At 43.0% G+C, this 27,619-nt stretch overlaps 1 protein-coding gene and 1 long non-coding RNA gene across 2 annotated transcripts; both read left to right on the top strand.

Annotated features, from left to right (window-relative positions):
• Positions 1-3,036: 3,036 nt before the first annotated feature.
• LOC311121003 lies at positions 3,037-4,643 on the top strand. Its single transcript, XR_014612219.1, has 4 exons — positions 3,037-3,084; positions 3,254-3,388; positions 3,508-3,655; positions 4,097-4,643. It is a non-coding gene; the product is annotated as an uncharacterized lncRNA (long non-coding RNA).
• A 16,760-nt stretch (positions 4,644-21,403) lies between these two features.
• Positions 21,404-26,056, top strand: LOC311121002 (uncharacterized protein; the record flags this gene model as incomplete). The annotated part of the gene is made up of 6 exons (XM_084195549.1): positions 21,404-21,424; positions 21,513-21,695; positions 21,839-21,992; positions 22,188-22,214; positions 25,129-25,155; positions 25,373-26,056. 6 exons carry the CDS (start codon positions 21,404-21,406, stop codon positions 25,645-25,647), a joined length of 687 nt encoding a protein of 228 aa, XP_084051675.1. The 3' UTR covers positions 25,648-26,056.
• Positions 26,057-27,619: the final 1,563 nt, after the last annotated feature.

A 27,619-nucleotide genomic window follows, 5' to 3' on the forward strand; every position in this document is an offset into this window, starting at 1 on the left:
GGAGATGAACCCACATGAGCTGAAGACATTTCAGTCTTTCCTGACTAGTGGCCTGCTGCCTGACTGTCCTCCCATCCCAGAGAGTCAGCTGGAGAACGCTGACAGACAGGTCACAGTGGATCAGATGGTGAAGACATACGGCCCTGAGAGAGCTGTGGAGATCACACTGAGGATCCTGAGGGGGATGAAGCGGGTAGACCTAGCAGAGAAATTAGAGACAGATCACAGAGGAGGTAACAGAACAAGAATGTACATCAATCTATACATCACAATCACAGTTCAGTGTAGGTCTAACCAGAAAGAACATTCAACTGACTCCATAATAACATTCAGCAGGCCCCTCTTTTATCATTTTTATTCATGCTGTATCCAGGTGACCCCATTATGTTTAAACAGCAATCCAACATTCATTATATTACATACATACAATTACCAATACAGTAGGGAAGATTTTACAAACAGATTAGACTTTCTAATCATGGCTGTATATCTCTTCCTGAGCTTCCTAATCTGGAAGATGAACCAGAATGATCTGGCAGAGAAGTTAGAGAGAGATCAGAGAAGTAGGATTGTAGACAAGGACCCTAACTGTCTCTCTATCCCCCCTCCTATCTTCCCCTCTATTTCCCCTGTTTCCCCCTCTTTCTCAGGTACTGCCTCAACCTCTCCCCTGTGCGGTTACCCTCCACGTCCCCCCTTCCTCTACCCTGGCTCGTCCGAGGAGGTGTTGTCGTTAACTTCTGCTGGTAGCTCAGGAAACTTCATCTCACAGGTAAGAGGACGGTTAGAGAAGTGTAGGATCACTTCTACCCTCATATGTTAAAACACCTGTACTCACTGTCATAGTCAGTTCTACAGTATGAAATGATACAGTCCACACATACAGTCTAGATAATTAACTAATCTCTCATGTACACTATGAGTGGTGGGGGTCAGACTGCATCCCTACACACACACACACCATTAGACATAAAATATGTGAATATATTCCTGTACCATGTTGTGTGTATGTGGCTGTGTTCATGTTCTTTATATCAGTATCCAGTATTTATATTCCTTCCTTATATCTTGTCACCTTTTTAGAGACCCCAAATATTGTCTGGTTCAGCTCTGCTGCTGACCACTCCAGAGGAGCTCACTGAAGAACAGCTGACTAATGACGAGCTGCTTAGCGTTCTTTCCATCCCAGAGAGTCAGCTGGAGAACGCTGACATACAGGTCACAGTGGATCAGATGGAGAGATACGACTCTTTGAGAGCTATGGGGATCACAGAGACGTTCGACAGATATCACAGTAGAGGTAACACAGCAAGATGATATATCTATCATCGCACACTCAGTTCTGGGATATTGAGTGATAGAGATTGTATTCATACAAAGATCCCGCACAGCCTGTTGACTGATTCTGAACTGACTATTACACTAACCTGTGGGTATGTTAACCAGCCAACAACACTTTAAACTCTCTCTCTCTCTCTCTCTCTCTCTCTCTCTCTCTCTCTCTCTCTCTCTCTCTCTCTCTCTCTCTCTCTCTCTCTCTCTCTCTCTCTCTCTCTCTCTCTCTCTCTCTCTCTCTCTCTCTCTCACTCACTCACTCACTCACTCACTCACTCACTCACTCTCACTCACCCCTACAGGAAAGAAAAGGACAAATGAGCCACCATCCTGGCCTGTTCTCGTTTCCAGGGATAAAAAGAGTGAGGAGGATTGTGTCCCACTGACTGACGGAGCTCCGCCCATCATCAAACATAAGGTGCCCGATTGTCCCTGCCCTTCTCACTGCTGCCATGGTGGGCAACATGTTCACAATAGAACAGAAAACAGGTCAAATTTACATAGAACATTTTTCTATTATAGAAGTATGTTTCTATTCTGTTGATTTGAATCTAGGAAACCCCAAAGCTGGAGATGGACTGTCCTCCCATCCTAGACATCCCACTGGAGATGGCTAACAGTGTCAACACAGAGGTAGCTGTGAATACCCAGGAGAACACCCAGAGGATGGACGAGGAGTTGGGAAGAGAAAGGGGTAACAGCTAATATATTAATCTGGATCAATGATGAAGTTGAAGTTGTATAGAAAAACATGATGATTGATCTATATTTGGTTCTCTTAGATTCTCCTCTCTTCCTGGAACACCATCACATGGTAAGACCCTCATCATGAAGAGAGAAAGACTGAAAGAGAGAACATTTTAATTTAAAAACTATTCTTCACACTATTGGTTGAATTACAGTATCTATTGTTTCTACATTTTAGAGTTCTCCAGATGAATTTACACCTGAAATCCACGATCAGGACAACAGGAGAGAATACCAGTAACTTAATATATTTAATGTTTCTTATTGGTAGTTTCTATAAAAGAAGGACAATACCTTAAATCCAGGAAATCTCATTAAAATGAAATCCTTCATTGTTTGTTCTACAGGTTCCAGTGCCTCCGTTCAGGTCTGTTCCAGTGCAGTATAACAGGCCTGGTGTTTAGGATGGAGGGAGAGGGAGAGGTGCTCTATAGGACAGTCCCCTGGGACAGGAGGCTTCTAGCCCAGAGTGGCAAGAGACCTGCAGGACCCCTGTTCAAGTTGACATGCCTTAAGGGGTCTGTCTGTCAACTACACCTCCCACACTGTGAGATCTACAATAGTGAGTAATAATATTGTGAAGAATTAATTTCACTTTTCATGTTTTCTGAAAGAACATATTCTCATTATTTGCTTATTTATTTACTCATTATTATGCATTTTATTTTCTGCTATAGTCTCAGCATTGTTATGTTTGTCTTGTTGGTCAGAGAAATCTCTAAATGTTATATTTCTTTACCAGGTGGTTTACCATGTGACTTCCTGTCTGTAGCCCATGTGACTGATGAAAACATGGAGTTTATCCGTCCACATAAGATAACAGAAACGCACGTCATAATAAAGATCAGTGGATTCTCTGCTTATGGTGACGTCAAGGATGAAGACTCACCCACCGTTCCTATAAGAGCACTTGTCTTGTTGTTCTACAAACCCCCAGTTGTTCCTAAAAAGAGATCCATCCTGAATGTGCTGTTGCTTCCCAGAAATGTTGTGATCAGGGAGGTAAGAATATCTGAAATGTCAAACTCTACTTTGGCTGAATTCAATTAAGCACACATTGTGGTAAATGCACAGGACATTAAACCACAAATTCATGTTTTGTTAATGTTATTGCTTGTACAATGTTTTCTGATTGAAACATACTAACAAAATGTGCTTTTATGAAAACAAGGTGCAGGAGGAGTGGATAAGAAGGAATGAAGACAGAAACATCTATATTGAAACAAATTCTCACTGCCAACTAACTCCGAATCAAGAATACAACCTCTCCACAGATCTTACAGATGAATATCTAATAAAACCAAAGGTGATATCTGAGTTAGAGAGAGAATAATCATTGTTTGCACATGCAAATGATCTTATGATGTTACCTTTATATATTTAATTATTATATCATTTGATAGACTAACACTATCTTTCTACCAGGATGCAGAATTTGTGGATTTTGAATCCTATGAAAACTACATCCCAACATTTCAGTTGTTCATACAAACTGTTGTTGAACAAGTTAATCTTCTTCTGAAAGAAAATGGTGGTGTAGTGTCTGTCTGGGACAGACTTGTCTGGCTTCCAGGTAAGACGTAGTAGTAGTATTAGTAGTAGTAGTAGTAGTATTAGTAGTAGTAGCAGTAGTAGTATTAGTAGTAGTAGTAGTAGTAGTAGTAGTAGTAGTAGTAGTAGTTTTTGAATTGTTGTTATTGAACTATGAAATGATTATTTTACTTTTGTACCTTTATTTTATCAGGGAGTCATACTGAGACCAAGGTCTCTTTTACAGACGAGCCCTGAATTAAAATATATATTGTATCATATGATTATGGTTGGTTATAATGATTAATCACCATTAGAAACCTCTCAATAACAAACTACAGATTCATCACTATTATAAACCTCTCAATAACAAACGAGATTCATCACCATTATAAACCTCTCAATAACAAACTAAAGAAAATGTATCTTAAACAGTATCTTATCATCCTAGATAGGATTTTAATACATAATTTCCCCCTCCCAGTGTCAGCTGTTTCCCCAGCAGCCCCTCCTGCCAACCCCTCTACCCTCCCTGGTAGAGGCTTCATCAGAAATCACAGGATGGCTCTAGAGACTCGCCTGGGACTCTTGCAGCCCTTATTCCATCGTCTCCAGGATCGTGGTGTTCTGATTGATGAGGAGAGGGAGGAGGTGGTCAGCAAATCCAGCAAGACCCTACAGAACCAAGCCCTGCTGGACATGGTGGTGAGGAAGGGGGCTCGCGCCCAGGAACACTTCTACCAGGTCCTGAAGGAAGTAGATCCCTACCTGGTCGAAGACCTGGAAGAGCAGACAGTCTGAGACAGGTGCCATGGATACCACCTCACAACCTTTAGAAGATATCAAAACATTTATCAGCGACAGAGAGCAGTACTTTGAGGAGGAGCCATCCTGACCAGAGGTGGTTGGTGTGTAACGTGATTGGACCCCATTCTCACCAGCACTCCCATCAGTCTGTAGTTTACTATACAAGCCCCAGGTCTCAGGCAAGGTGACATCACTGTGAGGCTACTGTCTACCAGACAACCTACCTGTGTTACTCTGTTACACTGGCTGCAGACTACAAGATCAGGGACTCTATTCTTTATAGTCTCCCAATATAAAAAAAATCATATTTTTATATATCTGTACATTGAAGAATTATCAGGAACATTGTGAATGTTTAATAATCTTGGTCAGGTCTCAGGCAAGGTGACATCACTGAGAATATAATCTATCAACAACTTGACTGTGCTACTCTGGTGCACTGGCAGCTGACTACAAGATCAGGGACTGTTTTAATGTTGTGACACAAACATTTTTATATCTGTACATAGTGCAGAAGTTTATATAATGGTATTTCTATGCTTTTTTAAATGTAAATATAATTATTTTCTTACATAAAAACATTGATCTGATGTATCATACTGTTGATCTATTTGTCAATGATACCCATGAATTTATGTCTGCAGATTACAATATCAACGACTGAGTGGTCTTCTACTGTGACATACAGCATAGGATAGCGTTTGTATTGTTAATATATTGGTAGTTAGTAATTAATTACACTACAAGACCAAAAATATGTGGACCCATGCTTGTCGAACATCTCATTCCAAAATCATGGGCATTAATATGGAGTTGGTCCCCTTTGCTGCTATAACAGCCTCCACTCTTCTGGGAAGGCTTTCCACTAGATGTTGGAACATTGCTGCAGGGTCTTGCTTCCATTCAGCCACAAGAGCATTAGTGAGATCGGCTGGGCACTGATGTTGGGCCATTAGGCCTGGCTTGCAGTCGGCGTTCCAATTCATCCCAAAGGTGTTCGATGGGGTTGAGGTCAGGGCTCTGTGCAGGCCAGTCAAGTTCTTCCACACCGATCTGGACAAACCATTTCTGTATGGGCCTCGCTTTGAGCACGGGGGTATTGTCATGCTGAAATAGGAACGGGCCTTCCCCAAACTGTTGCCACATGAGTGAACAATGTATTACATTCCCAAGGAGGGGAGAGGAAGGGGGTCACAGTTAACTTCGGGGGTTCTGTGCCATAGTGTGAAACATTACGAGTTTTTCAAATGCAGGTCATGTAATGTTTACAAAGGACATCAAACATTTTCACACCACATGAAAAGTTAAGGATGTCTTATCTAACAAGATAGGCTATCTGCAACATTGTGAAAGTTTAACGGTCTTGAATGAGCCCCAGGTCTCAGGCAAGGTGACATCACTGTGAGGCTACTGTCTACCAGACAACCTACCTGTGTTACTCTGGTACACTGGCTGCAGACTACAAGATCAGGGACTCTGATGTTTTTAATAGTCTTCCAATATATTTGTAATATATTATATATATTTTGTATAGTAGATTATATATTTTTATATACACATATAATTTATATCTGGAACATGGTGAATGTTTAATCATCTTGGTCAGGTCTCAGGTGTGAGACAACATCTAACAGGGATTTTGTTGCGTTACAAAGTGGAATAGAAATTGATGTAGTGATTTTTTTTGGGGGGGGGGTCACGGATCTACGCAAAATACTCCATAATGTCAAAGTAAAAACAAAATTGTATAAATGTTTTTTAATTTTTTCAAAATATCAAAAATGTCTGTTATATACACTGAGTGTACAAAACATTAAGAACACCTGTTCTTTCAATGATACAGACTGACCAGGTGAATCCAGGTGCAACTCAATATTAGGAAGATGTTTGTAGTGTCTTAGGGTCTATGATTGTGCTGACGTTTGCAAAAGTGTGTTAGAGGAAACTTGGCTCTGCTTTCGGAAACATCTGGAAAGCATTACTAAATTCCTGGAAAAGAGGAAATGGGAAGATATGTGAAAAGCCAGGGATTGGTGTATTAAAATCACGCCATACTATGTCACATAGGATATAAATACCCTGTCTTAAACAAAGGACTGAGAGAGAGACAACATATGGGATCAACAGATTGGCCGTTTCTCTCCAGATATAACTGCAGATATCTGTAAATTAATACTGTGAACTTTGATACAATAAATCTTTATAATCAAAGAACAGTGTAAGCGGACTTCTTATCGTTTTGTGAGTCCAGGGTGTGTGCGTTCAGATGTACCGTCAAAGTACTTGTGTGTGCGCTTTGCTGGTATTTGCTGTGTGATGAGAATTCCGTTCTAAATTTTCTAAATTCGTTTGCGTTGGGAACAACGCAAAAAGGGGGGAGTGTCTATAGGGCACACCGATAGGGCACACCGATATTTGGCTTGAATAAAAGTAAAAGGAGTGTCCAGGAAAAGCATGAAGGTATAAGGCCAGGAATAAGGAAAAAGTATACTTTTAGGACGCCGTTAATTTAAGGAAGCCCTTGAAACAAGGCGATCAATATGATGGGCCATGAATCTTGATAGTTATTAGATTAACTCTCAAGTCAGTTCTGGGAACTGCAGATTGTAGAAGATATATTCAATTGTATGTTACCTCTCAGAATCTATTTGACGAAGTATTTGTCTGAAGTAATCCTCTCATTGAATGTCTACAACCTGAGGTAGCAGAAATTTAGCTAAGGAATATAAAGGAAAATAGGAACGGCGGTAGCATGCTTTGTATGAACGGATGCATTCTTTTCATGTGTGTATGAGAGGAACGGAGCCTGCGTGTGTGTGTGTGAGACAGAAAGAGCCACTGCATGTCTGTACATCTGATGTGTGCCAGCTGTGTGTCGACTCATGTTAGGATAAGATCTATGTTAGAGATATATACATATATATGTACGTTTTGGTTGAGAACAGGGATTTTTGTTTTCATAAGGAAATATAAGCCCCCTAGAAGGAAGTTAAGGTTAAAAAATCTTATGAGTCTCCGTTTGTGAGAACGTTAATAATTGTTAACTATGTATGAGCCCCCTGGAAGGACATTAAGTTAAAAAATCTTATGAGTCTCTATAAAAAGAGAACGTTTACTAACTAATCATGAGCCTACAGGGAGGACTTTTTTAAGAGTGTATAGAGATGTTTTGTAATTGATAACAACATAACTATAAATCTGCAGATTAGGTTAAGTGAAGATAAGAAACTTCGAAGTAGGATTTGTGTTCTATGTTCTGTGTTCCGTGTTCGTTTGTGAGCTCTGTTAAGTGTTATTGTTTGTCAAAAGGGGGAGAGAACGGAGCGACAGCTGGTTTGTCTACTCTGTTGTTTAGCTGGGAGAGAGCTGTTTAGGAGAGTTCTGTTCACTCTGAAATCGCATTGGTGACTGAACTGCGCACGCGTGGGATTTTATGAGTTTAGAGTTACGTAGAACAGATGTGCCACTCTCCTGCCTCCACTGAACTGCTGGGAGATGCAGTCTTAGAGCAGACCAAGAGGGAGGGAGACTTGCACACAAGTGGAATGTTCTGCTTGTTGAATTAACTGTTGCTTGACTGTGAAACTGTTTGGTTGATATCGGTTGAGTTGGTGAATGAGAGATATATTGATGGATTAAAAATAATAATAATAAAATAAATAAATAAAATAAAATGTTATTGAGCTATTTATAATATTCCTGAGTTAAGCTGTTTGCTTATTTCTTAGCGTGAATGTGAATATAAGTATGCATAAAATACTAAATTGTTGTCTGTTCCTTTGTTCTTCTGTCATATGAGAGACGAGAAGGAGGAGACAGAGAGAGAGAGAGAGAGAGAGGAGGTGCTGACCAGTACATCAAGCGACAACAATCAAGTCCAATTAAAGGCCAGTACTGTTCTTATCCACAAAACCTACTTTCCCTTACAGGATATAATACATACATTGTGTATACATAGAATATTTCATGCTGTGACCATTTCGCAGGAACTTGGCAACAGACTGATGAATTGATGTAATTGATAATTGCACATTAGAGTTTTTGTGAATGACTTGTTTTGATTAGAGTTGTGTTGGAAATCCAGCATTGACATTATTCTGTAAAATTAAGATAATTGGGTGATTATTAAGCAATTGGTTTGTGAGTGCTGTAGTGTTGCTGGATTAGAGGTCTTTCTTTTTGGATTGCTCTGAAGTTGACTACTTTCCTTTACTTTTCCTGATCGGATGTGGTAAGATTGGCACTAATCAATAATTTGGTAAAATAAAATTCATAAAATAAATTGATATATTGATTAATTAATTAATTGATTAATTGATTGATTCATTAATTATTTTTAATAAAAATTTAAAAAAAAGAGGGAAACAGATAACAGAGTCGTTACAATGGGGAAAAAGGACATCAAAACTACAAAAGCAATTACTCCTCTTGATGTAGTACAGAATAGTAATCCTCTAGTTAATGGTATTGCAAGGTTATCTGAAAAATGGAATAAACGTTGGCCTGACATTGAACAACCATGGCCAGTGGAAGGGACTCTTAACCCAGACGTCATCAAGATAATGCAAGTGCTTGTATCCACGTATAAGGCAGATCAAAAGAAGGGGAAAAAAGGACAACAACGTAAAGAAAAGAGACAAAGAGAGCTGGGTGTTCTTAAGCTGTTTGAAAATGAAGGACAAAAACTGATAAAAGATACAAAAGATAAGAGAGACAGAGGTACAGAGAAAATGGCAAAAGAGGTGAAGGTGACAGAAAAACTAATGGCAGAAGTCAATACACCTTTCTCACATATGGATTCAGCAAAAACACCCCCACCTTATGAGAAAAAGTCAAGTTTAAGGACGTCTATCCTCAGCTTCCAGTGATCATTCAGGAGGGTGATTATTGCATCAGAGATGAAGATGAACGAATAATAGAGAGAGGACAAGCAGAAACGACCATAAAGATGAATCCAAACTCCAAAAGTAGGAAGAAAACGAGATGTCTGGAAACTAAGGGTAGAGTGAGGTTCAGGAGGATGGAACTTGATGATGATGATGATGATGATGATGATGATGATGATGATGATGATCAGAGTGATTCAGAAGAGATCATGGGTGGATATGACCCTGTCATCAGACAGAGGTTGGCCAGAGCGGAAAGAAGGGGTGATGGAAGTTGGAAGAAGAAGAATACAAGTGATTCGAGTTCTGATGAAAATGAAGATGGAGACAACGATGAAGATTTGGAGATTAAAGGTGCTTCATATTCAAGAGGATTTTATCCTACAATGACTAGCACAGAAGAAATTGAAAGAGATATAGACCGATGCGTATCATACCTGGATAAGGCCAATAATTTAGAAGAAGTAAGAGAGCTGGAAGAACAACTCAAGAAGCTGAAGATACAGAAGAAAAAACTGCTGAAAAAAGGATCCCAAGAATTGGAGAAGAAGTATACATTGAGGCCAAGACAAGGGAGCACAAGTAAGAAGATGATGCCAGTGATCATTCGAGGACAAAACCTAGAATATAAGCCTTTGCAGAATACCGATATGTCAGATATACTTGAGAAGCTGCCTACTCTTCAAGATGGAGCATATCCTTGGATTTCAAAGTTGGAAGACATTACGGTGGGAACACAGTCTGCCATAGGAGACATTAAGAGACTTTTGGCTAATCTCCTTGGGATTCCAGGTATGGAAGAAATTTTTCAGAGAGCTGGACTTCATAGATATGTGGGGACTGCAGTGAACGACCCTGAATTGTTGGCTGCAAGTAGAAATCGGCTGTGGAGAGAGAGCATTGAAAGATACATTTCCAACAAATGTGCATCCTGATAACATTCTGATTGATCCACTAGGACAACAAGAAAATCCGAGAGCCTACGTGTCAAGAGTTCATCAAGTGTGGAGAAATATTACCGGAAATGATCCAGATGTGAGTCAAATTGAGCAGTCAATCTTGAGAGCTAAACTACAGATGGGACTGCCCTCACCAGTAAGGAGCAAACTGGCAGAGGTGGTTGGACTTGGGAGCATGACAAAAGGTGTCTATACAGATCATATAGCCCATCAAGTGGATCTGTACAGGAAAAAGGAACACAACCAGAAAGAACAGGACCAATAAACTCTCAGAAAACTCAATCAAATACAACTGGTGGAGAAGAAGAAGGAGAAGAAAAGCTTTGGTTATGCAGAATCAGTGTAAACCAAATCAACAGTCACGGCTACAGCTTCAACTGAACAAGGTAAAATGCAACTGTACCAGCCACAACTAGTGGTACAAGTTGTTTCATATCCATAGATAGTTTCTGGAAAGAAAGAATTTCAGAGGAAGATACAGGAGCAAGTGAAGATCATCTGGAGGACAGGTGAACCCTTTAGGGGAAAGGAGCAAGGATTCTAGAGGTGCCCAGAAGATCCGAAAGGGGAGTTTCAGCTGGTAGCACCAGTTAGGGAAAAAGATCCAACAATTGAAGTGAAAATAAACAATGGACTATGGGAAGTGATGATGGATAGCAGAAAGGCTTTTATCTGTGTTCAGCCTGAAGAGGTTACACATCTCACTATGTCAAATCAACAAATTAGGAGAAGGATTTGGAGGAGTGAAGATCAGCGATTTCTGAAAATGATGATTTTGGCTCAAGGACAAGGAGAGCCACAAGCTGTATGGATGACAGATGAATCTATTTGCAGTGTGAAGATGGATTCAGACCCTATTAAAGAGAAGATGTTGCAAAAAGTTCAAGAATGTTTGTGATATCAAAGTAGTACTGATATTGGATTTGTGAAATCAGCCCAATTGAGGTGAAAGTTGAACTTCGACGAGGAGCCAGACCTCCTTGGAAGAATCAGTATCCATTGAAAGATGAAGCAATCCAAGGGATTGAACCAGAAATTGAAGGACTTTCGAAAGCAAGTGTTTTGAAGACAATGAAGAAAAAAAAAAATCCTTAGAGTAGCAATCAATTATTGTTTTGGAGAAACCATGATGATTTAGGAAGCTATGGGTTAGCTTATGTTGCAAAAGGGGAGTTTAGGAGAAAGATCAAAAAGGAGTATGGTTTTTGGAATCATATTTTCTTGAATAGGTTGACTATGTCATAGGTAGGTGCATAATCTGTCTGAAAAATAATGTTTGACTGTTATTATTGGTTACATTCATATACCAAGAGGTGCATAAGATGTCCAACTAAGCTAAAATATGCTCAGTCGGTTGCAAAGTTGTTGTGTAAAGAAGTCATAAGCAGGTGGGAATTTCCTGACTTAATATACTCAGAAAATGGGAAAGAGTTTTGTGAATAAATCAGTGAAATGGTTTTTGAAAAAAAGTAAAATTAGAGAAAAAGAAAAATTTGAAAAAGTCAGACTAAAATGTTATGAAAACTAGGGTTGAAATAACTCTAGGAAATTTGGAATATCTGATTGTGGGATAATTATATTATTGTGATATTTAGTCTTTTCTTATGAATCAAAGGGGGGAAATGGAATTCATATCATTTTTGGAATTCTTATATTTTTAGTTGATATTGATGTTTTAATTTGAATGTGTTGTTTTGCAAAAGATACTGTTTGGTCTTTTCTTTTCTTCCAGAAGTATATGGGGGAATATGTAGAGGGACTCAAATACTCAAACATGGACAATATGAATGGACTGGAGGAAGTGGAACAAGGAAGGTGTGGAAATTGTCATGGGCCTCTCACTCCACCGGGTTACCACCTTAATTTTCTTCCACTCTGCTCACCACTCTCTCTACTCAGCCTAACTAGCTCCACCTGTCCCTGCTCTGCTCTGCTCTAATTACTCTGCCAGCTGCGCTGCATTACCCACTACCTCTCCCAGTATTTAAGGCCCTGTCTTTCAGCTCTCCGGTGTCAGATCGTCTGCAAAGCTCACACCCGGAACCTGTTTGCTCGCGCTTCTGGCTCACCCTGGTTTTGTGACCCCGGACCTGCCTGTTTTTTTGGATACTCTTCTGCCTCAGGAGATCCAGACCTGCTTCTGCCATTACGACTCCTGACTACTCTTCAATCCCGGTAACTCTGACCAGCCTTCTGCCTTGCTACTACGTATTTTGGATTTCCCTTGAACTGTACTGCTGCCTGGTTTCATTCCGCCCTGTTGTGTCTGTGTCTCCCCCCCCCAGGACTTCTGGACCACCCACCACCGGCTTCATAGGACGCATCGCTGCCACTGGGGGGGGCACAGACCCAGCGCATTGGACGGGACCCCTGTTACCCCTGGAGCCTTCATTCACTCCCTACTTCCCTCTTCCCTTAAGTTTAATAAACTTTCTGGTGTGACGCAATTGTGGTCCTCTGGTCGTCTGTCTGAACCGTGACAGTACGATCTGACCATTATGGACTCAGCGCACACTTTCCCCGACATGGAAACCGATGAGCATGAGCAGCAGTTCCAGCAGCAGCAACAACAACTCGCCATGATCATTCAACTCCTCACCAACCTTCCCCCAGCCAGTCTGCCCACCAGCCCAGCCCCCGAGTTACCTGCCCCGGTCATTGCAGCCGCTGCTCCGGAACCCAAGATTGGAAACCCTGAGCGGTTCAACGGCGATTCAACCCAGGTCCGGCCATTCCTGACTAGCTGCCGACTTCAGTTCTCCTTGCAGCCAAGGACCTTCGCCACGGAGGGGGCTAAAGTTGGGTATGCCATCACTCACCTGACGGGCCGAGCTCGACTCTGGGGAACAGCAGAGTTCGAACGTCAAACCCCCGCATGTGCAACCTTCGACCTGTTTGCTGAGGAGATGCTGAAGGTGTTTGACCTGGATTCACCCACCGCAGAGGCGTCTCGTGAACTGTTCAGTATTCGACAAGGCAGACGTACAGTCGCAGACCATTCCATCGACTTCCGAACCCTGGCTAGACGAAGTTCTTGGAACACACCATCGTTGGTGGACGCGTTCTTCCATAGTTTGGCTGACTATATCAAGGACGAGTTGGTCTCCCATGAACTGCCTTCCACTCTTGATGAAGCCATCGCACTGACTGTCAGGATCGACAGAAGGATACAGACCCGTCGTCGTGAGAGGGGGCGCCAAGGTCCACCTACTACCGGCATTCGGAGAGATCCGACTGGGTTCCTGTCATCTACTGCCACTCACCCAGGTCAGCTTGATCAGTCTGAGCCTATGGAGATTGGGCGAGCCTCCCTCACTCCTGCAGAGCGCCAGCGCCGCTTCACCTCAAACCTCTGCCTCTATTGTGGAGGTGAGGGACATCGTGTGGTAACCTGCCCTTTAAAGGGCCGAAGCTCACCGGGCATAGGGGGAGTCCGGTTGAGTTCAATGACCATCCAGTCCTCCGACCGCAAACCCCTGCTGCAAGTTCACCTCCGCCTCTCTGACTCAACTCACACCCTGGCTGCTCTGGTGGATTCTGGCGCCGAAGCCAACATAATGGACATCAAGCTGGCACGCCAACTGGGACTGGAGAACCTCCGTTTGACACCTCCTATTCCTGCCCGGGCACTGGACGGACACTTACTCGGATCGGTCACTCATGTCACGGCCCCGGTCTCGATGGGTCTGTCCGGAAACCATCAAGAAACTATCCAGTTTCACCTGCTCCCCTCTCCAGGCCAACCCCTCATCCTGGGTTACCCATGGCTCCGCCGGCACAACCCTCAGCTCGACTGGGTGACCGGGGTGATCAGGGAGTGGGGAGAGGACTGCCACCGAACCTGCCTGCTTGCTGCCGCACTACCCCCTCGGCCAGTACCTACTAACTCCGCTCCTGACCTCTCCAATGTCCCAGAATGCTACCATGGTCTCAGAGAGGTGTTTAACAAAGCAAGAGCCACATCTCTGCCCCCTCACCGTCCGTACGACTGTGCCATCGACCTCCTCCCTGGAACAGCTCCTCCAAAGGGTCGTCTTTATTCGTTGTCTGCTCCTGAAAGAAAGTCCATGGAGGACTACATCAATGGCTCTCTGTCCGCAGGATTAATCCGTTCATCTTCATCTCCTGCTGGTGCTGGCTTCTTCTTTGTGGGGAAGAAGGACGGATCTCTTCGCCCCTGCATCGACTACAGGGGACTCAACGACATCACAGTGAAAAACCGTTACCCTCTGCCTCTGCTCACCTCTGCTTTTGAGTTGCTCCAGGGAGCCACTGTTTTTACCAAGTTGGATCTCAGAAACGCTTACCACCTAGTGCGGATCCGGGAGGGAGATGAATGGAAAACCGCATTCAATACACCAACAGGCCACTACGAGTATCTGGTTATGCCTTTTGGCCTCACCAATGCTCCTGCTGTGTTCCAGGCTCTAGTGAATGATGTACTGCGGGACATGTTAAACAAGTTTGTCTTCGTTTACCTGGATGACATCTTAATCTACTCCAGAAACCTGTCTGAACACACCCGCCATGTCCAGCAAGTCCTTCATCGTCTTCTGGAGAATTCCCTCTACGCCAAGGCAGAGAAATGTGAGTTTCACGTCAAGACAGTGGCCTTCCTGGGGTACATAGTGGCAGAGGGAAGTATCCAAATGGATCCTGCCAAAGTATCAGCAGTCACTTCATGGCCTGTTCCGGAGAACAGAAAGAAGCTGCAACAGTTTCTGGGGTTTGCTAACTTCTATAGGAAGTTTATCCGGAACTACAGTACCGTTGCTGCCCCTCTCACTGCTCTAACCAGCACCAAGCAACCCTTCACCTGGACCCCAGCAGCCGACAAAGCCTTCAGTACCCTCAAGGTGAGGTTCACCTCCGCTCCCATCCTCCAGATGCCTGATGTGGACCGGCAATTCATTGTGGAGGTGGACGCCTCGGATGTGGGAGTTGGTGCTGTGATTTCTCAGTGGGCTGCGGAGGATAGGAAGCTCCATCCCTGTGCCTTTTTCTCACGTCGGTTGTCCCCCTCTGAGTGCAATTACGACATAGGGAACCGTGAGCTGCTGGCTGTGAAGCTTGCCTTGGAGGAGTGGCGTCACTGGCTGGAGGGGTCCACCATTCCATTTCTCGTTTGGACCGATCATAAGAACTTGGAGTACATCCGCACGGCCAAACGGTTGAACTCCAGGCAGTCCCGCTGGGCCCTGTTCTTCACCAGGTTTAATTTCACTCTGTCATACCGGCCTGGATCACGCAACACCAAGCCAGACGCCCTCTCCCGTCAATTCCAGAAGGATGACACCCCCTCCAAGGACCCTGTGTCGATTCTGCCAAGTCCCTGCATCGTTGCAGCTCTGACCTGGGCTGTTGAGGAACAGGTGCTGGAGGCTCTCCGTAACCAGCCAGGTCCCAGCACTTGCCCAGCTGACCGCCTTTTTGTCCCCGAAGACCTGAGGTCCCAGGTCGTTCAGTGGGGACATGACTCCCGCCTAGCTTGTCACCCTGGCTCCACCCGCACTTACAACCTGCTCGCCCAGAGGTTCTGGTGGCCCTCTCTGAGGAAGGATGTACGGGAATTCGTCCAAGCCTGCCCCATCTGCAACCAACACAAGTCGTCCTGCCAGCCCCCAGCCGGATTGCTGCAGCCCCTGCCTGTGCCCAGACGTCCCTGGTCTCACATCGCCCTTGACTTTGTCACGGGGCTGCCCCCTTCAAGTGGCATGACCGTCATTCTCACCATCGTTGACCGTTTCAGCAAGATGGCACACTTCATTCCCCTCCCCAAGCTCCCAACCGCCAAGGAGACCGCCCAGGTGGTCCTGGAACACGTCTTCCGGATCCACGGACTGCCAAAGGATGTAGTTTCTGACCGTGGTCCACAATTCTCCTCCGCTTTTTGGAAGGAGTTCTGTCACCTGCTGGGAGCCACAGTCAGTCTGACTTCCGGATTCCATCCCCAATCCAATGGGCAGTCAGAGCGGGCTAATCAGGAGCTCGAGAAGGCACTGCGATGCATGACTTCACGCAACCCCCACTCCTGGTCGCAGCAATTGACATGGGTGGAGTACGCACACAATTCTCTGACCTGCTCTGCCATCGGTATGTCCCCTTTCCAATGTGTTTATGGATACCAGCCTCCTCTATTTGCCAGCCAGGAAGAGGAGGTTACTTGCCCATCTGCACTTGCTTTTGCCCGTCGATGTCGCCGCACCTGGTCACAAGCCCGAGCCACACTCCTCAGGTCCGTTGCCAGCTACACTACCGGGGCCAACCGTCGGAGAATTCCTGCTCCCACCTACCATGTTGGTCAAAGGGTGTGGTTGTCATCGAAGAACCTGCCACTCAGGGTGGAGTCGCAGAAGCTGGCACCTCGGTTCATTGGCCCATTCCCTATCATAAGAGTGATTAGCCCAACTGCTGTCCGGCTCCAACTGCCTAATTCCCTGAGGGTGCACCCCACTTTCCATGTGTCTAAGATTAAGCCCATCCATGAGAGTCCGCTGGTCCCTGCTGCGCCTGGTCCTCCTCCTCCACGGCTCGTCGATGGTGGTCTGGTTTACACCGTCCGCCGCCTGCTTCGGTCCAGACGGAGGGGTAGGGGTCTCCAGTACCTCATTGACTGGGAGGGCTATGGACCTGAGGAGAGGACCTGGGTGCCAGCTAGTCGGATTGTGGATAGGACTCTCATCACCGCTTTCCACCAACGGCATCCTGATCAACCTGCAATCCGTAGGGGCCGCCCCAGAGGGGTCCCTAACCGTCCGGCCCGCTCGGCTTCCTGTCCTGTGCCTGATCCTGTCTCGGGACCTGTCCCATCTCCCGACCACGGCCCTCCGGCTTCCTCCGAGGATGAGGACGTTCACTCGGACCGTTCGGAGGAGTTCTAGCCCTCCTCCGGCTCCCCTCCTCCCGCCCGGCGTGGTGTTGCTCTTGGGACTTCTGGGGCCGTCCCTTGGGGGGGGGGTTCTGTCATGGGCCTCTCACTCCACCGGGTTACCACCTTAATTTTCTTCCACTCTGCTCACCACTCTCTCTACTCAGCCTAACTAGCTCCACCTGTCCCTGCTCTGCTCTGCTCTAATTACTCTGCCAGCTGCGCTGCATTACCCACTACCTCTCCCAGTATTTAAGGCCCTGTCTTTCAGCTCTCCGGTGTCAGATCGTCTGCAAAGCTCACACCCGGAACCTGTTTGCTCGCGCTTCTGGCTCACCCTGGTTTTGTGACCCCGGACCTGCCTGTTTTTTTGGATACTCTTCTGCCTCAGGAGATCCAGACCTGCTTCTGCCATTACGACTCCTGACTACTCTTCAATCCCGGTAACTCTGACCAGCCTTCTGCCTTGCTACTACGTATTTTGGATTTCCCTTGAACTGTACTGCTGCCTGGTTTCATTCCGCCCTGTTGTGTCTGTGTCTCCCCCCCCCAGGACTTCTGGACCACCCACCACCGGCTTCATAGGACGCATCGCTGCCACTGGGGGGGGCACAGACCCAGCGCATTGGACGGGACCCCTGTTACCCCTGGAGCCTTCATTCACTCCCTACTTCCCTCTTCCCTTAAGTTTAATAAACTTTCTGGTGTGACGCAATTGTGGTCCTCTGGTCGTCTGTCTGAACCGTGACAGAAATGTTCCGATTCCATCATCAACGATGCATTGAAAGTCGACACTGTGGAGGAGATGAAGTGTAGTGGACTACATTCCAGTGTTATATTCTTTCTGTATAAATTTTTTGAAGAATTATGTTTTCTGTTGTTGGGTACATGTGGGGACCTCAGATGTTTTTGTTTATTTCGTTGAAGTTTAGGGATATTGGGTCTAGGCAGGGACAGAGAGAATCCACAGGAGGGTCCGATGTGTCGACCAGCCTGAATGTGGACATTTTTGATTGTATTTTGTTTGCTGGGGTTTTCATGTGTATTCAATTGCATCATAGCTTAAAATGCATTGATAAAGATTTATACATTGATCTGGAGTACTTAGGTGGTCGCCTAGGGCAGAGGGGCCGTGAGAGAATTTTCCTGCCTTGATTGACTGATGGATATTTGGAATGAAAGCTGCCAGACAGGTTTTTCGCTCTTACACTCCATAACAATTTATTTACACTCCATAACAATGTATTTACACTACATACAAAAATGTGTCCATATAAACATGTGTTTACTCTCCATAAATTTTGATTTATTGCTAAAGTTACTCAAGAACAAAAATTGTTATTTGTCATAATCCTATTATTTTTGTTTTCGAGACTTAATTAGTCTCGAAGGGGGGAAATATGTAGTGTCTTAGGGTCTATGATTGTGCTGACGTTTGCAAAAGTGTGTTAGAGGAAACTTGGCTCTGCTTTCGGAAACATCTGGAAAGCATTACTAAATTCCTGGAAAAGAGGAAATGGGAAGATATGTGAAAAGCCAGGGATTGGTGTATTAAAATCACGCCATACTATGTCACATAGGATATAAATACCCTGTCTTAAACAAAGGACTGAGAGAGAGACAACATATGGGATCAACAGATTGGCCGTTTCTCTCCAGATATAACTGCAGATATCTGTAAATTAATACTGTGAACTTTGATACAATAAATCTTTATAATCAAAGAACAGTGTAAGCGGACTTCTTATCATCACGGCATAATTAGCAACGTTGACTTGGACACCACATGTTCTAAATATTTTGTACACTCAGTGTAAGTGTTCACCCCATTTGTTATGGCATACCTAAATAAGTTTAGGAGTAAAAATGTCACCATTCAATTCTACAATTGACCTGTTTGAAAATTTATATGACAACATGTATGAATTGACCTGTCTGATTATAACATGACACCATGTATGAATTGACCTGTCTGATTATAACATGACACCATGTATGAATTGACCTGTCTGATTATAACATGACAACATGTATGAATTGACCTGTCTGATGATAATATGACAACATGTATGAATTGACCTGTCTGATTATAACATGACAACATGTATGAATTGACCTGTCTGATTATAACATGACACCATGTATGAATTGACCTGTCTGATTATAACATGACAACATGTATGAATTGACCTGTCTGATTATAACATGACAACATGTATGAATTGACCTGTCTGATTATAACATGACAACATGTATGAATTGACCTGTCTGATTATAACATGACAACATGTATGAATTGCATTGTGAGTTTACTCTACTACATTCACAGTGTCTAGATTACATTTATATTTGTGGTCTCTCTCTTAAAGGGCTTTATTGGCATGGAAACATGTTTACATTGTTTATTTAGCTTGCTTTAGCAATCAGAAATTAACAGTAAACATTACGCTCACAAAAGTTTCAAAATAATAGAGATACTTCAAATGTCATGTTACTGGCTATGTACAGTGTTGTAACGATATGCAAACAGTTGAAGTACGAAAGGGACCTCTATTTTTAGCAAATATCTCTTTCACTCTCTCTCACAGTCTCTGTCTGTCTCTTTCTCTCTCATTCTCTGTCCCAGCCAAAAGGTTGGGGCTTGCCCCCCCCCTTTCTTTCTCTGTCATTTTCTCTCTTTAATTCTCTCTCTCTTAATTCAATTTAAATTTAATGGGCTTTATTGGCATGGGAAACATGTTTACATTGCCAAAACAAGTGAAATAGATTAACAAAAGTGAAATAAACAATCAGAAATTAACAGTAAACATTACACTCACAAATGTTCCAAAATAAAAATTACATTTCAAATGTCATATTATGTCTATATACAGTGTTGTAATGATGTGCAAATAGTTAAAGTATAAAAGGGAAAATGAATCAACATAAATATAGGTTGTATTTACAATGGTGTTTGTTCTTCACTGGTTGCCCTTTTCTTGTGGCAACAGGACACAAATATTGCTGCTGTGATGGCACACTGTGGTATTTCACCCAGTAGATAAGGGAGTTGATCAAAATTGGATTTGTTTTCTTTGTGGGTCTGTGTAATCTGAGGGAAATATGTGTCTCTAATATGGTCATACATTTGGCAGGAGGTTAGGAAGTGCAGCTCAGTTTCCACCTCATTTTGTGGGCAGTGTGCACATAGCCTGTCTTCTCTTGAGAGCCAGGTCTGCCTATGGCGGCCTTTCTCAATATCAAGGCTATGCTCACTGAGTCTGTACATAGTCAAAGCTTTCCTTAATTTTGGGTCAGTCACAGTGTTTAGGTATTCTGCCACTGTGTACTCTCTGTTTGGGGCCAAATAGCATTCAAGTTTGCTTTGTTGTTTAGTTCTTTCCAATGTGTCAAGTAATTATCTTTTTTTTTTTTTTTCATGATTTGGTTGGGTCTAATTGTGTTGCTTTCCTGGACCTCTGTGGCATCTGTTTGTGAACAGCTTGCTTAGGGGACTCTTCTCCAGGTTCATCTCCCTGTAGGTGATGGCTTTGTTATGGAAGGTTTGGGAATCGCTTCCTATGGGTGGTTGTAGAATTTAACGTCTCTTTTCTGGTTTTTGATAATTAGCGGTTATCGTCCTAATTCTGCTCTGCATGAATTATTTAGTGTTTTACGTTGTACACAGAGGATATTTTTGCAGAATTCTGCATTCAGTCTCAATTTGGTGTTTGTCCCATTTTGTGAATTCTTGGTTGGTGAATGGACCCCAGACCTCACAACCGTAATTGGCACTGGGTTTTATAACTGATTCAAGTTTTTTTTGCCAGATCCTAATTAGGATGTCAAATGTTCTGCTCCTTTTGATGGCGTAGAAGAAGGTTGACTCGTACTGTTGAACTCACCTTTTGCCACAGCACGTTATTTTTGGGTGTATAATGTAACACTAAATGGTGAATCCAAACCAGGGGGGTCTCTCGCTCGTCAACCCAACATCTTAACCATTACATCAAGACGATACCCTCAAGGTCCGAGGGCGACATTTGGGCTTCCATGTTTCAGGCAGGGCTACTGTCACGACTTCCTCCGAAGCTGCCTCCTCTCCTTGTTCGGGCAGGCTTCGGCGTTCGTCGTCACCGGCCTTCTAGCCACTGCCACTCCTCATCTCATCATTCCATTTGTTTTGTCTTGTTTATTACACACACCTGGTTTCAATTCCCCTCATCAGTACCTGTATAAGTGTTTCCTCTGCCCCCTTGTCTTTGTGTGTGATTGTTTATTGTGGAGGTTATATGAGCTCGGTGGAGCGCCTTGTACCTTGTATCGACATATATACAGAATAAACCTTTATTCTGTGATTTACCCTCCTGCGCCTGACTCCGTCCAAATCACACGCCACAGCTACCTCACCATGACAGTGTGTTCCAATCCATTTTCAATCCTGTCAAGGTGTGTGAGACAAGGAGGAGAAGGAATGGAGACAGAGAAATCTACATTGAAATAAATCCTAACTGTAGACTAACCCCGGACCAAGAATACACCCTCTCCACCGATCTTACAGATGAACATCACATAGATCCAAAGGTAGGCTAATATATATATGACATGAGCTAGAGAGAGAGGGGAAATCTGTTAACACATGTAAATTACTTTTGTGATGCTACCTTGATAAGAAATAGAAATCACGTACAATTCTGTTTGACTTGATACTTATGCTTTTTTTTCAGGAAGCAGAGTTTGTGGATTATGATTCCTATACAAACTACACGCCAACATTTCAGTTGCGTTTAAAAACTGTTGTTGAAGAAGTGAATCTTCTTCTGAAAGAACATGACGGTCCTGAAAATGAACGTGTATGGAACCGCCTTGTTTCACTACCAGGTAACTGAAATTCAGAGAGAGTAGGAGTTACTATCGAACTAGTAGTAATAGTAGCATTTTACATTTACATTTTACATTAGTAGCAATCATCATAATAGTATGGTAGTAGTGCTGTTGTTGATTTAATCTAATTATGATACAATTGAGTATTTCACCATATAAATGTAGTACATCACCTTCTCTTTTAATCCACAGCCTCACCAACAGAAGTGAAGTCTACAGGTAACTGGTCTCATCAAACCTTATACTTGTCTTAGTCTCATCAATTCACAATTCAATTGTGAACAACTAATATTCTCCTAATGGTTTTGTGTTGTAAAATAGATTGTGTGTGCGCCATTTGATGTGACCTGCGGTTTAACCTCATAAACTGCACCATAAACTTAAACGACTATATTCTTTATGGTCTGTCACTTATTTTGTTAAAGGTCCTGCACAGTCAAAATCATGTTTTTCATGAAATGTGATGATATTCGGATTAAATCAGATCAAAGTAGGATGACCAAAGTATGAAAAATGACTGTTGCTTCTGCATTGATAAAGTTATCATAAAGTTACTCATCCTCTCCCCCATGTCAACCACTTGGATTCAGGAGCTGGGAATATTAAAGGATTATTGTGACATTATTTTCTTACCTAATTAAAATAAGTACCGCCTTGTAACCAACATCGCAGAAGGCGTATTCGCAGAGGGGTGTGGTTTACATAGCAGCGTGTTCGATGAATAGGGGAAACCTGTAATTATATTTTCTAAGGCAAATATACTTTCCGCTTTCATCTGTGTTTGGTGTTAGCTAGTTACTGGCTAGCTAGGTCTTTCATCAGCATGGAACAAAAGTGGGGGAAGGTTAGCCCAAAACTCAGACACAATTGTCATGTCATTACATCAAGAGACATGCCAAACATGAGATTCATACAAACTTCTTGACATCATTGATAGTCATGATATATGAACATTGTCTGACTGAGTGTACAAAACATTATGAACACCTGCTCTTCCCTGACATAGACTGACCAGGTGAATCCAGGTGAAAGCTATGATCCCTTATTGATGTCACTTGTTAAATCCACTTCAGTCAGTGTAGATGAAGGGGAGGAGACAGATTAAAGAAGGATTTTTAAGGCTTGAGACAATTGAGACATGGATTATGTATGTGTGCCATTCAGAGGGTGAATGGGCAAGACAAGAGATTTAAATGCCTTTGAACGAGATATATTAGTAGGTGCCAGGCGCACCGGTTTGTGTCAAGAACTGCAACGCTGCTGGGTTTTTCACGCTCAACAGTTTCCTGTGTGTATCAAGAATGGTCCACCACCCAAAGGACATCCAGCCAACTTGACACAACTGTGGGAAGCATTGGAGTCAACATGGGCCAGCATCCCTGTGGAACGCTTTTCGACACCTTGTAGTCCATACCCAGACCACAACCAGTAAAGTTTCAACAAACATTTTCCAAGATGATCTAGCTAGCTAGCTTGATAAACGGTGCTGAAAATTCAATTTGGTCTAGCTAGCTAAATTATATAGCAACCATTATTTCTATATTGACGCTGTAACCAAACAGGATAAACAAATAATTTGTGAAACCATGATATGAGTTGCTTTGTGTATCAGCAAATTATCTTCAGATAATCTCATTGCATCACTGCGTCCATGTTGCTTGACATAGGCGGTTTCAAAGAACTGTCAGTCAAGGTGAGCTCCCCAGCCTATTAGCTCCCCGCCCACTCAGTCTGTCTTTTCAGACTTCCTGGTAGTTTCACATGAGATAAACTTTTTATCGGGGAAAAATATTGTTGGTGATGTTTTAGTCTGTAGCTAGGTTACCATCCAGTTTGCGACAGATTTTCATGTGAATATTCTAAAATCTGCACAAAACAGTATGCACATTTTCCCACCAGAGATGTGTTTCCATCAAACTGATTTATAGAGAGCAATAGTGATGGCGTCTTTTTGTAGGCACTAACTCCGCCATGGTTCCTTGGGAAAGGCCTATGGGAAAATGAATGGCGTTTTTGTAAGGTTTTTCGATAATTGCCGAAAGTAAGGTCTGTGGTAAACACAGGCTTAGGAGAGCTTATACGTTTTGTTCTATGAGATAATCTTTATCAGCTAAACTTTTTGTGAATTCTTTTAACGTTTATGTAGTAATAAAAAACAAAGCATAAAGGCTTAATAATTCATAAAGGTCCTGTTGACTGACTGATATTATCTCATAAAACAAAACGTATAAGATCTCCTAAGGCTGTGTTAACCTCGGACTTATTTTGGACATTTATACTGTATTCTTTCCATAGGGATGGCTGAACGAACCAGAGGTAACTCATTTCCGGGTTTTAGGACTACAAGCTAGCGAGCTCTATTGCGGATAAAATGCTGTGCGTGGTGACGTACTGCACATATAAATAACTTGGCGTTGTGCACATAAAAATAAATTCCCATGTACTGAATGAAAAATAGAAGTTAAATGGGTTTCCAACGCATTTTCAACTCTACTGATGGTTTTGTCACAAAAACTGTTACGTTATAACAAATGTGCCCACTCTGGTCTTGGCACGTGCGCTCTAGCCAACAGCTAGATACAGTGCAGGTCGGCTACCTACATTATGAGATTATTATGGATAAGAGCGATATTATTTGTATTAGTCAAACGGCAGCAAAGCATAGTTCAAAATGTCACCAGAATAAGACCCTCGATATTAATTGGAAAGGAGCATAAAGCTCATCACCTTGCATATTCACCACCCTGTGAAGTTTATCATAACTTATTTCATCTGAAGCCTGAACTGCATGCTTTCCCAAGTCTTAATGGGAGGACCACACAACATATCGCGTGACTCCAAATTTACTTCGATATGTTGTTTATTATATAAATATTTGCGTATAAAGGCGTTTTCCACTCCCATTTCTAGCATAATACATTTTACCGATACAAAAAGATCCCACCATGTCAAATGAACTAATTGTCTGTCGGCATTTATAAAAGTGTACCAGCATTTCCTGTTTATCGTGACTTTTTTCATGCGTCAGGTAATTCATCCGCATGAAATGGTTACTCAAAAGGCTATTTTACTGACTCAGAATGACTGTTCGCGACCTTTAACAAGTTATTATAGAGATATTTTGTATCTACAGTTACACCACATGGTGGCGCTACAGCAGGTAAATATCTCACAATCTTCAAAACCATAAACATGTTGAATGTCTTCAATTGCAATTATTAAAGGTAGACTCAGCAAGATGGCATCATCACACACAACAGGGAACTTGTTTACCTACTTAAACATACAAGGAGAATTCAGATCCGTCAGGACTGTTTATTTTAGTTATTATGATGTCACATGTTATAGTTCTCATTGTTTTATGTTTCTGTATCTAGGGACAACAACAAATGTTTCTTATCTGCTGCTGGGCACTCTGGCAGAGCTGGTTTCAGAACAGCTGGAGACATTCCAGTGGCACCTGAGTCAGGGAGTGGAGGATTTTCCTTCAATCCCAAAGAGCCAGTTGGAGAACGCTACCAGACAGGCCACAGTGGATATGATGGTGCAGCGATACCTTGACGACGGCACTGTGAAGATCACACTGGAGATCCTGAGGAAGATGGGCCAGAACAAACTGGCTATTGAGTTAAAGGAGAAGTTGACAAATTAATGTCTGAATGTGCAGCCTCAACACAACATGAGTGAACAATGTATTACATTCCCAAGGAGGGGAGAGGAAGGGGGTCACAGTTAACTTCGGGGGTTCTGTGCCATAGTGTGAAACATTACGAGTTTTTCAAATGCAGATCATGTAATGTTTACAAAGGACATCAAACATTTTCACACCACATGAAAAGTTAAGGATGTCTTATCTAACAAGAAAGGCTATCTGCAACATTGTGAAAGTTTAACGGTCTTGAATGAGCCCCAGGTCTCAGGCAAGGTGACATCACTGTGAGGCTAATGTCTACCAGACAACCTACCTGTGTTACTCTGGTGCACTGGCTGCAGACTACAAGATCAGGGACTATATTCTTTATAGTCTCCCAATATAAAGGAGGAATATTTTTATATATCTGTACATGGAAGAATTATCAGGAACATTGTGTTTAATCATCTTGGTCAGGTCTCAGGCAAGGTGACATCACTGAGAATATAATCTATCAACAACTTGACTGTGCTACTCTGGTGCACTGGCAGCTGACTACAAGATCAGGGACTGTTTTAATGTTGTGACACAAACATTTTTATATCTGTACATAGTGCAGAAGTTTATATAATGGTATTTCTATGCTTTTTTAAATGTAAATGTTATTATTTTCTTACATAAAAACATTGATCTGATGTATCATACTGTTGATCTATTTGTCAATGATACCCATGAATTTATGTCTGCAGATTACAAGATCAACGACTGATATTTGAATGGTCTTCTACTGTGACATACAGCATAGGATAGCGTTTGTATTGTTAATATATTGGTAGTTAGTAATTAATTACACTACAAGACCAAAAATATGTGGACCCATGCTTGTCGAACATCTCATTCCAAAATCATGGGCATTAATATGGAGTTGGTCCCCCTTTGCTGCTATAACAGCCTCCACTCTTCTGGGAAGGCTTTCCACTAGATGTTGGAACATTGCTGCAGGGACTTGCTTCCATTCAGCCACAAGAGCATTAGTGAGATCGGCTGGGCACTGATGTTGGGCCATTAGGCCTGGCTTGCAGTCGGCGTTCCAATTCATCCCAAAGGTGTTCGATGGGGTTGAGGTCAGGGCTCTGTGCAGGCCAGTCAAGTTCTTCCACACCGATCTGGACAAACCATTTCTGTATTGGCCTCGCTTTGAGAACGGGGGTATTGTCATGCTGAAATAGGAACGGGCCTTCCCCAAACTGTTGCCACAAAGTTGGAAGCACAGAATCGTCTAGAATGTAATTGTATGCTGTAGCGTTTTCCCTTCACTGGAACTAAGAGGCCTAGCCCGAACCATGAAAAACAGCCCCAGACCATTATTCCTCCTCCAAACTTTACAGTTGGCACTATGCATTGGGGCAGGTAGCGTTCTCCTGGCATCTGGACTGCCAGATGGGGAAGCGTGATAAATCACTCCAGAGAACGCGTTTCCACTGCTCCAGAGTCCAATGACGGCAAGCTTTACACCACTCCAGCTGACGCATTGCGCATGGTGATCTTAGGCTTGTGTGTGGCTGCTCAGCCATGGAAACCCATTTCACAAAGCTCCCGACAAACAGTTTTTGTGCTGATGTTGCTTCCAGAGGCAGTTTGGAACTCGGTAGTGAATGTTGCAACCGAGGACAGACGATTTTTACGCGCTTCAACACTCGGCAGTCCCGTTCTGTGAGATTGTGTGGCCTACCACTTTGTGGGTGAGTCGTTGTTGCTCCTAGACGTTTCCACTTGACAATAACAGCACTTACAGTTGACAGGGGCAGCTCTAGCAGGGCAGAAATTTGACTAACTGATTTGTTGAAAAGGTGGCATCCTATGACGGTGCCACGTTGAAAGTAATTGAGCTCTTCAGTAAGGCCATTCTACTGCAAATGTTTGTCTATGGAGAATGCATGGCTGTGTGTTCGATTTTATACACCTGTCAGCAACGGCTGTGGCTGAAATAGCC

The sequence above is a fragment of the Coregonus lavaretus genome (assembly GCF_964263955.1).
Source record: "Coregonus lavaretus genome assembly, contig: HAP1_SCAFFOLD_410, whole genome shotgun sequence".
NCBI classification, from domain to species: Eukaryota; Metazoa; Chordata; class Actinopteri; order Salmoniformes; family Salmonidae; genus Coregonus; species Coregonus lavaretus.